The sequence below is a fragment of the Myotis myotis genome, unplaced genomic scaffold, assembly GCF_014108235.1.
Source record: "Myotis myotis isolate mMyoMyo1 unplaced genomic scaffold, mMyoMyo1.p scaffold_m19_p_7, whole genome shotgun sequence".
In the NCBI taxonomy this organism is placed as follows: Eukaryota; Metazoa; Chordata; class Mammalia; order Chiroptera; family Vespertilionidae; genus Myotis; species Myotis myotis.
The window spans coordinates 15,198,444-15,213,474 of record NW_023416379.1 but is presented as its reverse complement, the minus strand read 5'-3'; the positions used below and the strand labels follow the sequence as shown (position 1 = coordinate 15,213,474).

General features: G+C 33.4%; 1 protein-coding gene across 1 annotated transcript in view; it reads left to right on the top strand.

Annotated features, from left to right (window-relative positions):
- LOC118660155 (triadin-like) overlaps positions 1 to 15,031 on the top strand; it is a 90,155-nt gene that overhangs the window by 62,358 nt on the left and 12,766 nt on the right. The window contains exons 12-19 of the mRNA XM_036317275.1: positions 1,570 to 1,599; positions 3,509 to 3,547; positions 5,310 to 5,357; positions 6,571 to 6,588; positions 8,584 to 8,628; positions 10,509 to 10,529; positions 12,438 to 12,464; positions 14,831 to 14,854. Of these exons, the coding sequence (XP_036173168.1) occupies positions 1,570 to 1,599; positions 3,509 to 3,547; positions 5,310 to 5,357; positions 6,571 to 6,588; positions 8,584 to 8,628; positions 10,509 to 10,529; positions 12,438 to 12,464; positions 14,831 to 14,854 (252 nt within the window). The remainder of the gene's footprint in view (positions 1 to 1,569; positions 1,600 to 3,508; positions 3,548 to 5,309; positions 5,358 to 6,570; positions 6,589 to 8,583; positions 8,629 to 10,508; positions 10,530 to 12,437; positions 12,465 to 14,830; positions 14,855 to 15,031) is intronic.

Here is a 15,031-nt window from a genome sequence, read left to right as displayed (position 1 = left end):
TATTCTCGCAAACATGACCAGTCCTGCTTTCAGGTAATGGGGGGTCTAAGCCATTGGACAGGAAGGCCCTCCATAGATCTTTCCTGGATCACCACGTCGCTATCGCTGCCTTCTGCTGAGATGGTGGATTGGATCCATGAGTCACACATTATTCTTTACCCATTTCAGCAAAATGTTGTCCATCCACACCCGTGGCCCTATCCCCCATGCAAGCTATTTAGCTAGGCTGGAAATATTCCAGATCTTCAAATGCTAGTTCTTTTTGCTTAACAGTTCCTTCCTCAACTTATCTTCCCTTTCACATTTTATTCTGAGCAGCAAGGAGAAATCAGGCTTACTGTTTCACACTTTGCTTGGAACCTTCCTCAACTAAATATCCGTATTCTTCATTTACAAATTCTACCTTCCAGCCAACAGAAGAACACAATTCAGACAGGTTTTTTGTAACCAACATCACCCTTCCTCCAGTATTCACTAACATGTTCCTCATTTCCTTCTGAGATCTCAGCAGAAGTACATTCAACATTCTTATTTCTAACAATGTTCCGTTCATGATGACATATGTATTCTCAAAGCAACAGAAGCTTGCTCTATAGCCCCCTTCCCCCAACTCCTTCTGAGTCCTCAGCAGAATAGACTTTAATGTCAATACATCTGGCTTTTTATATCAAGTGCCTCAAAAATTTTTCAGCCTCAACCCATTACCCAACTCCAAAGCTACTTCTGTATTTATAGGTATTTGTGACCTCACTTCTCGGTACTAAAATGATGTTTCTTTGGAAGGCTGGAATAAAGCACCACAAACTGCGTAGGCTAAAACACTGAAAATTTATTCTCTCATAGTTCTAGAGGCCACAAGTCCAAAATTAAAATGTCAGCAGAGCCACAGTTCTTTTGAGGCTTATAGAGAAGAATCTTTGCCAGAAATCCTTGCTGTTCCCTGGCTTGTAGAAGCATCATGCAAGCTCTGCCTCCCTCAGCACTTAGACATCTCCTTTCCGTGTGTTTCTATCCTGTTGCTCTTTTCTTTTTTCTTCTTAAGGACATCAGCCAGATTGGGTTAAGGGTCCATCCTTCACCAGCATGACTCTGTCTTACCTAAATCAATCACATCTGCAACAATCCTACTTCCACATAAGGTCATGTTCTGGGGTGCTAGGGTTAGAACCTCAACGTATCTTTTGATAGGACACAATTCAAGCCATAACACTATTTGTGTAAACTTCTGAATCACATAAGCACCCAATTATATCTATTTCAAAAAGACTCTTCCAACTCTCTAATTATTTATCTTATGCTGACATTGGAACTATTCTTTACAACAATCATCTTGAGAAAACAAAATTCACGTTAAAATCAATTAGCAGTAGCAACAACTTAGTATAGGGCAAGGTTCTAACTTCTGTGTGTTTCCTAGTCCAGCACTGAGAAACTATCATGAAACTGGAATAATTTTAGAGCAGTTTTGCTTTTTCAATTATGGTAAACAAAATGATTTTCCAAAAATGAATTTGGTCTCTAGTTTGTTTTTTCCAATTTTTTAATTTCTGCATTTTGTTTTTCCTTCAGAGCCACAAGTGAAAAAGGAAACAAAACCAGGTAACATTTTTTTATTGTTTAATTGATAGAGTTGCTATGGCTTCATTTTAGAACTAAAAGAGGCTTATCACCCACTAGTGGAGATTTTCACAGTCTCCCTGATCCTCATTTCTGCTCCATTGATCAATATGGTTTTATAACACTGGATTAGTTGAGAATGGGGATATCCCATTGGCAAAAATATAAAAAATATGGCTTTAAATGGGTTTCAGCAGAGACTCCAGTATTTACGAAGTATTTTTTTGGGTTCTTCAAAATTAAGTATGATAATTTGTGGGCTTTTTCTGACAACACACCAGTATAAAATTGCAAAATTATAGACTACTGAGATTTAAAGGGAAAGAGCACAAGAATTATTATTATATATTATTATTACATATATTATTATTATTAAATACCTCCTACGAGTCAAGGAATAGCATAGAATTTTTACATTCATCATATAACTGTGAGAGACATGAAACATGACAATTACTGCTCATATTATCTGTAGAAACAATTCAATAGACCAAGTTCAGAAATTGTTATTCTTCCCAGATTTTCAAGTTAATAAATGTTGGAGTTAGGATTCTGCCCATGCCTGATTTACTCAAAATCCTGGGTGCTCTCAGTAAGAGATTGTCTCAGACTCACAATCATTTTATTAGAAGTAACATTGACCTTTCCAAGTTTACATTGCTATTTAGTGTTATGTCCCAACTCTGATACCAACTAGCTATTTACCTGAGGCAAGTTACATAAACCCTCAGGCTCTATGGAAGTGATTTCTTCATTATAAAAAAAATTACACAGCAGGATTCTTTACTATCAATAAATTCAAGAATCCAAGTCTCTCCCTCTCTCTCTCTCTGTCACACACACACACACACACACACACACACACACACACACACACACAATACTATTATTACCCATTTAATTCTTTTTTTAAAAAAAATATATTTTATTGATTTTTTACAGAGAGGAAGGGAGAGAGATAGAGAGTTAGAAACATCGATGAGAGAGAAACATCGATCAGCTGCCTCCTGCACATCTCCTACTGGGGATATGCCCGCAACCCAGGTACATGCCCTTGACCGGAATCAAACCTGGGACCCTTCAGTCCGCAGGCCGACGCTCTATCCACTGAGCCAAACCGGTTTCGGCCGCCCATTTAATTCTTACCAGCTCTTACTTAGCAACTGATTATAAGCTTGAATCTAGTTGCTCTTATAAACAACATATATTCAATGTAACAAGGCTCATAGATGCCTAGCTGTTGTTTTCTGATTTATTTTTCTGACTATATTTATTATGCAGATGAATATGTATTACCAGATAGAAACACTTTGCATATTCTCCCTCCCTCCCTTTTTTAAAACCAGAAGCCTAAAGCCATTTGAAACTTCTAGGTATGCCTAATATCATTTAAAATTTTTATTTATTATTGTTAAATAATATAGTTTTGCAGTGATTTTATTTAATATTATTTATTTTTGTAAATCAAAGGTTTTTAGCTTCATCTGAAAAAGCTTAAATGCACAGTGTACATATGAATTTTACCTATAATACTCCTATAGAATCTTTTATAAGATATTTTTAAAACATTTTTAATAATATATATTTTCACATTATTTCACTTGACCATTGTACTCTATTCCAAACATTGCCTAAGCTCTCTGTTTTAGTACTGATGCTTTATTATGGCCTGATCTTTGGGTATTACAGATGCTTAAGTATAAATAATAATTCTTGGTATATGGTTTTTTAAAGCTAAAACCTTTAAGGTTTTCATGTAAACTAGAATGACATGAACATTTAGGAAGGGTTTTTCTCCATGGGCACAGTTGTTGAAGTCACAGAAAAAAATCACTGTATGTTGGTTTATAAAGCTCAACACCTAAAAATATTTTCTTTTAATTATTTTTAGAACAAGACATAGTGAAACCAGAAAAGACTGTTTCTCATGGTAAACCAGGTATTTTGCAGGTGGTATTTGCAGTATCGGATTTTTTTCGTTCTAGCAGAATGAAGAGCTTAGAGTCAATCTAAAGTGATTAGATAGGATCCAAGTTTTGGGCCATCCAGATTCTGGAACATTCCATTTTAGTCATCATCACAATGTGTTTTGTACTGAAGACTTGACCAGTCCCAAGTAATGACACAGCTAATCTTCCTTCTCATTAGAGAATTAGCTAAGCACCAAGACACCATAGCCAGCACTCAGGTGAATGGGCTTTAGGTATTACATTATCTTCTTCTGTTTGGGGCAAGGCATCCTTAGGAAATGTTTGCAATTCAGATTGGCTTTTTCAAACGTGATCATCTCAGACTCCAAAATAAGAAAAGGAAATTGACATTTCTCCCTACTTCCTTCCCTCCTTTCTTCCTTACTCCATCTTCGTCTCCATTTCTTTCTTTTTATTCCTGGTCTCACATTTTGGACAAAGTAGAGTGAAAGTGTTCTGCTCAGAAAGATAAATATAGAAGTTACCAAGATGAGTTTATTAATTAGTTCTTGCTTAAGAAGAGAAACTTTGTTTTAATTTAAGCTAATTAAGTAATAATTTTTATCTTGAGGCAGCCCTAAGCTTGTTATTCTGTAGAATTTTTTTTTTACTTCATTCCATGCTAAAATATTTACCAAATGTTATGAATATGGTTTGTCCAGAAACTTTTAAAAGTTAAAAGCATACTTTCTCTAAACATATCTTGGGGAACCTTTTACTTACATTTTTCAAATTTTACTTTAAAGAATCTATTTACAATGGGTATGAGTTAGAATGCTTTTATTTGCTTATGTTTTTTGAAAATATGAGACATCAACAACAGAACCCATGGGAATAAAGAAAGCAAGACTGGAGTGTGTGAAGGAGAGAATAGCTGTGTATATCAACATCAGCAAAACAAGAGAAACAATTGTTAAAGAATAATGAAAATCTGTTATTTTCTTCGCTGTTTCTGATGTCAGTCATTTTGAGTTATTACAGTCAGTTATTACGGAGAGAATGGGAGATTTTAGGCTTTGAATGAGCAAATGCATTATCCCCTAACTCAACCCTCTTTTATTTCAGTAACAACAACGAGACTCTTTCAATTCTGTTTCCCTATAAAGCTTCCCTCTTTGGATATTTAACCAGCTGATTGACCCCCATGTTAAATACTTGAAAAGTTTAATTTTATAAGATCATTGTAATAATCACTCTACTTTGACCCAAATATTTAACTAAATTGATAAAAACAGAGAGAACAGAAGACATCCTATAAATATACCACTTTTGTCCGGTCCCAGCTTTATACCATAAAAAACCTTGAGTTTCCAAGCTAATCCTGGATTCCCAGGGAGGCCTCTTGCCTGACAAGATAAAAGATTGCTTCTTCGTATTCCAATTCAATAATGAAAAGGGGATACATGTTTTATAAAACAACACTTTTCTGTAGACAAACACGGTGAAGTACAGTAAAGACAAGGAATAAGGAGTGTGTGGGCAGGCTGAGGGATGATTTAAGTAGGAAAACTCTTATGGCCAAATAAATGCAAAGGACGTCTGCAGGTGGACACGTTTTCTTTGTGCTTTCATCCAACTTAAATAAAAGACATCACTTTCTATTTTGTTAAGGAAAAGCTATGTTTTTCTCAGTATTGGTGTTATTTCAAAAAGAATACACAATATCATGGTTGAAGTACGTCATTATTTGTACTGACACATTTCAAATTTTTCCCATCACAGAAGAAAAAGGTGTCAAGCAGGTAAAAGCCACCACAATAGAAAAAACAGGTAAATAGATATTTTATATTTTTCTTCTATATCAGTCTTTTTTGTTATATGAGTATACACACGCGCGCACACACACACACACACACACACACACACACACACACACACACCTTCACTGAAGTTTGTATGTTTTTGGTGCCATAAATTCTAAGATTCTGAATTCTTGTAAATAACTAAAGTTATACTCAATAAAACTTAACACTGGAAAACTGGAGTAACATAATTTTATTTTGTTAAATGTGATTGACCTAAGTTTACATATAATACTTGAAGAAATCCATGTCATGCATTGATTATCATGTATTAGTAAGTGTTTTATCTTGAAACCACATTTTCTCAAAATATAAAGAGGCAAAAAACTTAAATTCTCTGTTATTTATGCACTATATAGAATAATTTCCTCTCATGAGAACTCCACAGAGAGCTACATGGTTGTATAACTTTTAAAATCTGTCCTAAACAATGATAAGCAGAATATGTAATATTAAAGGACAGACAGTCCATCCTTTTATGTTTCATGTGAGAAAAATAAAGTGCACACACTCTTGCAGTTCTAGAAGTCTTTTCTGTAAGGATGAACAAAACTGTGTCTTCAGTCCTACTGACAACTTGACACACAGAATCTCCTCCATTTGATTCCAAAACAGAAATCCCCCACACCTTGGTCATCAAGAGTCCCATCTCTTTTTAAAAATAATTCCAAAGGAAAAAATCTGTGAAGTAATTTCTTTTAACTGAGATAATTATGATAATAAAGTTTTAAATACAGTCTCTCAGAGAAAATATAATAGAACTCGAGAAAGAACTATTAAGAGAAATTACAAGCTAATATCACATGAGAAAAAAATGCATAAGGCCACTTCACATTCCTCTTATGACAATGTACTCTATTCAAATCATTGCCTAAGCTCATAATTTCAGTTAATGTGCCCCTAATATTCACCCTAAGGTGTTACTGTTGCCTCCTGAGTATCTTATTTAGTTATATGGTATTTGGGGATTAAAAAGAAAGTAGCCCAATGTATTTGTTCCAAATGCATGGATTGTTTTAAATTTTACATACATTTTGTGTGTCTTTGTTTTTTTATTAGCAGAGAGAATAGATTAAGTTTAAGAAGAAAATCTAAAAACTAAGAAAGTATAATGCTAAGGAATTATTTTCCATGGTTTATACTCATCAATATGGCATTTATTTTTTTTCCATTCTCCACAGTCAAGCCTAAATCAGCAAGTAAGAGATGAAAAGAATAAAAGCTGAAAAGTATTGCTTGATCATTTCAAGTTTAACCATGTGCTTTTCTAAAAAATATTTTTAGTGTTGCCTCTGACTAAAACACCCATATAGGTGACAAATTAATGTTATTGTTATGGCTTTGATTTAACATCCTTCCCTTTCACTACTAATTAATAGTTAACTATATTATTCAGAAGCCATATCTGGAAATTGTATTGATATTAATATTAACATAGTGAGTCCATATCAGCTATAAAATAACACTAAGAAGTTAGGATAGATGAGCACCTTTCAAACATACATAATACATAACAAAAAATAGGATATGCTATATAATTGTTAGCATTATGAACCACATACAGTTTTAATTTGTATGTTTTAAGAAGCATTAATTATATCATAGATATTCATTGGTATTTAGAAATTCATAAGATTATAAACATTTTGTGATTTATTAAAATCATGGAATTTTCTCATGAGTGTGAACTTCAATGATCAGTAATGTTATTGTTCAGGAGTTATACAGAGCTTAATAAAGTTGCGGGAGTTTAAAAGCTGACTCTTTGACTCAGGAAGGTGGGAACATTTGCCCATTGTTACAAAAATCATAAATAAGTCCAAGATTGTATCAAATTGTGATGATGGTTCTTGAATTATATATATTTGTGAAACAGAAGCTTAGATGAAGGCATAAGCTGGTCAAATATTCTCTAGCTCCTGTATGAAAATGGATCAACCAGGTCCAAAGATGAATTTGGTGAGGCCATTAGGAGGCTGTATAAATTGTTTAGGAGATACGCTACAAACATAGAGGCTAACTATCCCCATCCTAGAACCGCTCACATTTTGAAAGAACATTTTATAGTATTATTACTATAACTATTATGCTATTGTGTTGTTATTAGTATGACAGTCTTGAATATTAACTTCTTAATTTCCTTTTTATTTTGCATGCTTATTTAATATTAATATTTATGCAAACTAAGTTCATTGAAGTTCATTTTTGAATTCTGTCAATCCCTAATTTACATATATCCAATTTAGTCTTATGTCAGTGTGGATCCCACATCTCCCCACCTCCTTCACTGTTGGTGAAACCATGGATAAATAGCAGTACTTTTAGGGAGTCTCCAAACTCAGGAGTGAGATAATCAAAGAATGGGTAAATATCAATAATATCTCATGAAGACTAGCCCTGGAGGTGATTAGAAAGAAAGAATTAAAAAGAATTAATGTTTGGCAATGGTCTCTATTTTTGAATATTCTCAATTTTATTTTAAATATCCTACCCTACATGGCTTCATTTGGAATTCTACTTTTGATGTAAGAGAGAAACCTCTTTTTTTCTTTTATTCGAATATTTTTCAGAGACGAAGAGGGATATCAGTTACACGTTTTGATTCAGTTTGTCATGTCCTAGACTTAGCTCACATTTATCTGTGAGAATTCTAACTGGACCTGTAAAGAGAGTGTGCGTAGTCCAGGAAAATGCAAATACAAATGTGGTACTTTCTGGAATAGGGCAGGTCTAGGTTAACTTTCTACAAGAAACATATGTCCAGCACCAAATTGCTTCTGACCCAGTGAGAAGGGAACTAGAAGGAGTCAGAGAGGTAAAAAGGGAGCTTGTATATGCCTAGAGCAAATGTCATCGACTTTAAAATATCCCCAAGGAATGACTCAACCTTCAGCAAAGAAAGAAAAATCCTCTTCTTGTTCCCCTCTTTGTCATATTCTATCTTCTTCTTTTATACCACCTGACCCCAAGAAGGCTAGTATCTTTGCAACTGTCTTACAGGATGCCCTGAGAATGAACCTGACCTTGTTTTTAATGTGTTTCTATGGCAATATGCTTTCTGTGTTCCAAGTTACATGCAAATGACTTTGGGGGCATGCTTCCCATGTCAACGATAGCCTGCAAATATATAAATAAAGAAAAGCTTGCTACACAAACAATCCACTGATCACCAATTTTGATTTCTGTCTCTCTAGAAAAAGCTGAACATCAAGAAAAAGAATCTCCACATATAAAAACGGGTGATTTTGTCTTTTGGTTTACATTGTATTAATTCATTACTTTTATTAAATTTGAAAATGAACGCAAAGCATAAAATGCTTTTTTATTTTTATTTTCTGAGAGTGCTTAGTCTTCTAGTTTTGTGGTAAAACCTAGTTTATCTGACATGGGGCTGTGGTATTGTTGACAAACATTTTGCTGAATATTATAACTAATATATATGGATTGGAAAACATGCTATTATAATACAGCACTACTAACGAAATAGTATTTTCTTTCGTATTCACAAGATCCTTTCAATATTACTTGACTGTTGTCAATATTAATATAGTTTATCGTATTGATGACATTGATTCACTATAGTATTATAAAATATCCTATAAAATTGTACATACTTCACTGAAAACTAGTAATGAATTTCAACAAGACATATTTTCTTTAAATATAAGTTATACCATTCTTTAATAGCTTATTTTAAGAATAGTCATCAATTTTTAATATATATAATATTTGGCATGTTTCAAACACTGAGGCAAATAGGAGACTGAGAAAATATCCCTCCCTCTTCTTTTTTCCCCTAATATATCAGTTCCCATTCCCAAAATATCTAGTGATGTCCAATAGGTAATCACTGTTTTTTCTTAATGTATCTGTCTAGCAATATATACATACACATACATATTTACAAGTAATACATATTCCCACTTTTTATAAAAATCACAGCATAGTATAAATTATCTTTTTCTGAGATTTTTCTATTCATGGGTGTATTTTGAAGATATTTTTATATCAGTAGATAAAAATTCATCTCATTAATATTATTATCTTATATGTATAGCTGTACACACTTTACTTAACTAGTCTCTGATTGACATATCATTGAGTAGTCTAACAAGCTTTCTTTAATGATTTACAGTAATAAATACATCTACGTATCTAATCTTGTGAATTTATCTTTGGGGTAAAATTTCACAAAGTAACATTTTTTAAGTAAAGTGGTGTATTCAATGTAATTTATATAGATTTTTTCATTGTTCTCTAAAAAAGTTGTATCAGTTTGTGTTGCCTACTATTAATTGGTTGACCTAATTTTAAATGCTTCCCATTCTTCACAATCATGAACAAATGTTAGCTACTTTTTAATGAATAAATAGATCTTGAGATATAAGACTGAATAATTAAAGCTTTTGATTAATAACTTCAGAAGACAAGCGATCTTGGAGGAAGAGGTCAAGCCTTGCATTTTTCACCTACCTCTTATTTATTCTTCCTACGATTTTAAAAGTCAGCACCTTCATTTAAAAACTAGATTGGGAAAGTTTAAATAGTTTACATTAATTAATATGTATTCTGTAAAGGCAGTGATAAAAGATGCACTTTATGCCATTCAGAATCAGGAATTCAGATTACCATGAACATTCCTCTTGTCTCAAACCAAAGATGAGGTTTTACAAGAATAAAGAAGAGAACATGACCCTAGAGCATTGGCCTGCAGACTGAAGGGTCCTGGGTTCGATTCCAGTCCCAGGTTGCGGGCTGGATCCCCAGTGGGGGGCATGCAGGAGGCAGCGGATCAGTGATTCTCTCTCATCATTGATGTTTCTATCTCTCCCTCTCCCTCTCTCTTCCTCTCTGAAATCAATAAAAATATACTTAAAAGGAAAAAAAGAAGATACCATGAAGAATCTATATTTTGAAGCTTTACAACTGCTTGTTTGGGAATGCATTGCGAATATGACTTACAAATTATTCAAAATGCATTACTTATTGCTCATTTTAATTATAAGTTTAGCCTTTGCCTATTTTAACTTGAGCAAATAGAAATAGGAAACAAAAATGGCTGATATTTTTTCTACAGGTAGAAAATTATCACTAATTTTCTTTTCTTTTTACTTTTTAGACAAACCAAAACCAACTTTAAGTAAGTGTACCATTTTAGAATTTTAAGAACTTGCTATTATTTTGAATGTGTAATTTATTTGACTTGTACATGCAGTCAAAAAGTACATAATGGCTATAGCCATTATGACGTTAACAATAGAAATGATTTTGAGAAATAATATTGTATGTATTGTATTTATTAACCCTTGAACATGTATTTATTGAGCACTTATTAGATGTATTATACCATACCAGGATATATAAAGAATGCCTAAAAAGATTTTTTTGTTTGTTTTCATACTGAGAGGAGTTAGAAACAGGGCTAGGCATGTAGGGTCAGGGGTGAGAGGAAGGAGGAAATATGGACATGACAGTTGGAGCCAGCTAAAACTGTTACAGGATTCCAGGCCCGAGAAACAGGGACACTGAGACAGGACAGTTAAAACAAGGCCAAACAGTGTGGGCACTCTGCAGCCAGCTTGTAACTAACAGGCCATTATCTTCCCCAGGCACCGACACCTGAGCAAAGAGCTAAAAACCTCCCTAATGAGAGAATGCAGGAAGGGAAGGGGGGGAGGGAAAAGGAAAATAGGGCCGTCTTACTCCCTAAGCAGAGAAGCCGTAGTCTCAGGGCTTGGCGAGATGAAGTTGTCAAGTGCCTCTCATGAATTCTGGGAAGGACACAACAAAGTAAATAAAAAGGGACCTTGAGAATGAATCTGTGCCCAAATAGTCAGCAGAGGAATTTTGAAGCCTTTAAACAGGAGGGTGTGTAACGCCTCAGACCCCCACCCAACCTGCTCTTCAGATGAGCTGGGAGCCCGTCTGTGCTTCATAAGCCAGATGCAGAGGTTTGCCTGCTTCGTTTTTGCTTTTTTTCAATAAAGATACATGCTTTCATTGCTTTAATAAATTGGCTTTTCACAACGCAAGCAAGGTGTCTCGTATACATTCATTTATATGATTAAACGAGGATTGAGGTTGGGAACAGCCCTCTCCCATTGGCTTAGGGGGCTGGTGTCGGTGAGAGGTGCCTATAACAATACCTGTGAAATTAAGACATTTACCGTGATAACTAGGACCTGTGCAGAAAAAAAAACAAAAACGTGGTTACATCAGTTGCTTGTTAGGATGTATTGAGGAAACACAGTTTGGAGTTCCCTCTACTAGTCACCACTGGCTTAAGAAAAATTCAGAACTCATGATCTGTCCTCAGTTATTTAATTTTAACACATTAGCTTTTATTTTCTTATTTTTTTCAAAACTGAAAGGTGAGTTGTTTTTAATATTTCAGAATTACTGTTTTTATTTTGGTTTCAAACAGTAATAAAAACGCAACAATTTATGAAATCTTTAAAATGTATGAATGTCATGCAATCTTATAAAAATGAAATGTTTATTTAATACTATGAAATTGTGACCCAGGCTTTACCCTGGAGTAAAAATATGTGCATTTCAATAAGAGTGTATCTCGAAGTTGTATCTAAAGTTTTTAAATGACAAGGACTAATAATAACTTAAATGTTATGAAATATTCTTACAAATACAGCTACAATTTTCTTCTGAATATATTCTATGCCAATGTAAAATATTAAATGTTGCCTTTGAGTTGGATAAAATCTCTAGTCTACTTAGTTTGTATTATTGCTACTAATGTGAAGAATATTGTAATAATTAACGGTTGACATATGTGAAGAGACTCTTTAAGATTGTTCATAAAATGGTTCTATTTCCAAAATAGATTTCTAGTTACTGTTTCTAGAAATATTAGTTATCAGTGTGTTTCTTTGCCATTTTGAGTATATGCCTCTATTGCCATTATTATTAGAATTCAATCAGCAATATCTGCAGTTGATGCTCAATAGGTACTTAAATTAAAAAAAAAAAAAAACTATTCTTTCCTTTCTTTTTCTTCCCTTTTTCCCTGTTGTATTTTTCTTTTCTAAAGAGCAAACATCAGAAGTCAGAAAAGCAGGTAAATATTTACTAATCCATGGGAAGTAACACAGATCTGTGGAAACAGTATGCAAATTTGAGTCTCTATCTAACTGTGTAACATTTGGAAAAATTCCTTAGCTGCTCAGATTCCCAGTTTCCTCATCTATAGAATAGGCATAAGGCCTTCCCCAAAGGCTTGTTGTAAGTATTAAATGAAATAACTTATGTAACATTTCCATTACATACTTGGTTGCCACTCTTTAAGTATCGGTTTCCATCTCATGCCTGTCTGATTGAACAAGTATTCTCATTCATAGTAAAACATGGATCTCCAGTGTGTGTGTTGGGATGGGGTGGCAGGTAGGGTCTTATTTTTCACCGGTTCTCTGTTGCTGGTGTTGTAGAATGTGTACCTGAAATGGCAGCACATTTCTAGACATATAACTTAGATATAAAATTATTAATAATTTAGACATATAGTTATCAGTAATATTAAGGGGTAAAATTTAGAGCAAGAGAGCAAAACACATTTGTAGAAAGATATAGGAGCACAATTTGCATATTGGAATTTTTCCCAAAATGTGAATATCTTTTAAGATAATCAACTAGAAGAATGAGAAGAAACCAATTACTTAAAAAAAAAAAACAACCATAGCCATATCCTTTTCTATTATCAGTTCATTTAAACCTTAGTCCAGGACCAATTATCATGCCCAGGTTAAAGGTGATGTAAGTGTGACGAAAAGAAGTCTGATATCTCAGGGTGTTTACATGGCAGATTCAGGAATTGGTTCTAAGTCAGTATGATGCCAGAGATTTAACAGTTAAGCCTACTCAATCATATTTTATTCTCCTATTACATGGTGACAATAAAAGGGAAAGCTTTGTACCAACCAGAGCAGCCTAAAGATAAATGGATCTCACACTGTTCCCAAGGAGGTGGTCTGTTAAAGCTATGATTCGAGGGCTGAGCAAGGGGTTCAGACATTGGGTGGATACTCCTTTCTGATTTCATTCTTTGACTGCGTCATTTTAAGATCTTTATATTATGAATACACACGGTAGAAAAGAATTGTTACATAAGAAAGCACAAGCCCAGCTAGTTGAGAGTATTGCCACTTTTCTATTCATTCCTTCATTCAACAGTTTTTATATCTCAAAAATGTTTGATTCCTTTCTAAGTTACCTTCTTTCTAGCCAAACCTAGTATTTTTAAAGAAAAATATAATAACATGTTAGCCTTAGAGAAGTATTTTCCTGCATTATTTTATTTATTTTCCTATTTATATATGAGGTGTGTTGCTGTAATAGCACTTAAAACATCGGATCCCAGGTGAAATGTTTTTAAAAACATTTTCTCTTGGCATTAACTTAATTTTTGTAAATTTGTAATTCTTAGAAACTTCAGAATTAAGTCTATATTAGAAACTCTACAAGACTTGCCCAGCCAGGGTGGTTCAGTGGGTGAGCCAGGACGTCAAGATTAAATTCTTAGTCAGGGCACATGCCCAGATTGCAGCTGGATCCCCATTTGGGGGCATGCAGGAGGCAGCTGATCAATGATTCTCTCTCATCATTGATGTTTCTACCTTTCATGCCCTCTCCCTTCCTCTCTGAAATCAATAAAAATATTTTTTTTAAAAAAGAAACTCTACAAGTCTCAAAGTAAATTCTATAATGCAGATTCCTTTAAAAATTAGTATTTCTAAGCCTACTCTTCTAAATTAGACTAATGTTGGTAGGATGCAGGTGTTACCAGTCCTCTTCTTTTTCAAGAAGTTGGAATGTCTGCTATAGTATTTGAGATAATCATCTCACTTTATATCTTTGTCCTACATACATACAGTTTAATGGAAAACCATGTTACTTTGAAGAATTATGATCTCTCATTGAAACTAATAAGTAAATAGCTATGAAAAATTAAACTGATTTTGTATATTGTTTTTAAGATTTGATTTTATAGTTCAATTGGTAGTTATTTGTCTTTATTCACCTTTGAAAGGAAAATAATTTTCAATGATATATTTTTATGAAATTTGGAAACTTAAAAGCAAATATTTAGATTAATTATATCATCCAAAGTAATTTTCCCAAATCAGGTATAATTATAGTCGAGCCAAAACACTTAATTTAAAAAAGATCCTGCTGATTTTAGAGGCGTGTTTAAAAAGCATAAACATGTTGTGACACCTACAATGATTAATAGCTTTTTTTAATATCTCACATAAAAGCAATTAAGAGATTCACAGATCCATGTTCTCAGGCAATAGAGTTATATTTCTTCATTAACAATAAGGAGAAAGTAAAAAGATATTAGAAACTTTCATATAGTTCATTGATATATATAATTTCTTTGCATTTTATCTGAATTAAACAGAACTTGTTTCCATTTTGTTTTTTTAGCAGAAAAACCTGCAAGAGTATCAAGTAAGTACTGCTTCTATTGATGAAAAATTCTCTTTGGTACACAGTATGAATTTCAAACTGAAATTCATAACATATTTATACGCTTAATGTATTTCAAATTTGAGTCATTTTATATTGAAAACTCTGACAAGAATTTGTTAACTTTTAATCTTACTTATGCTGAAACTTAAAAATACA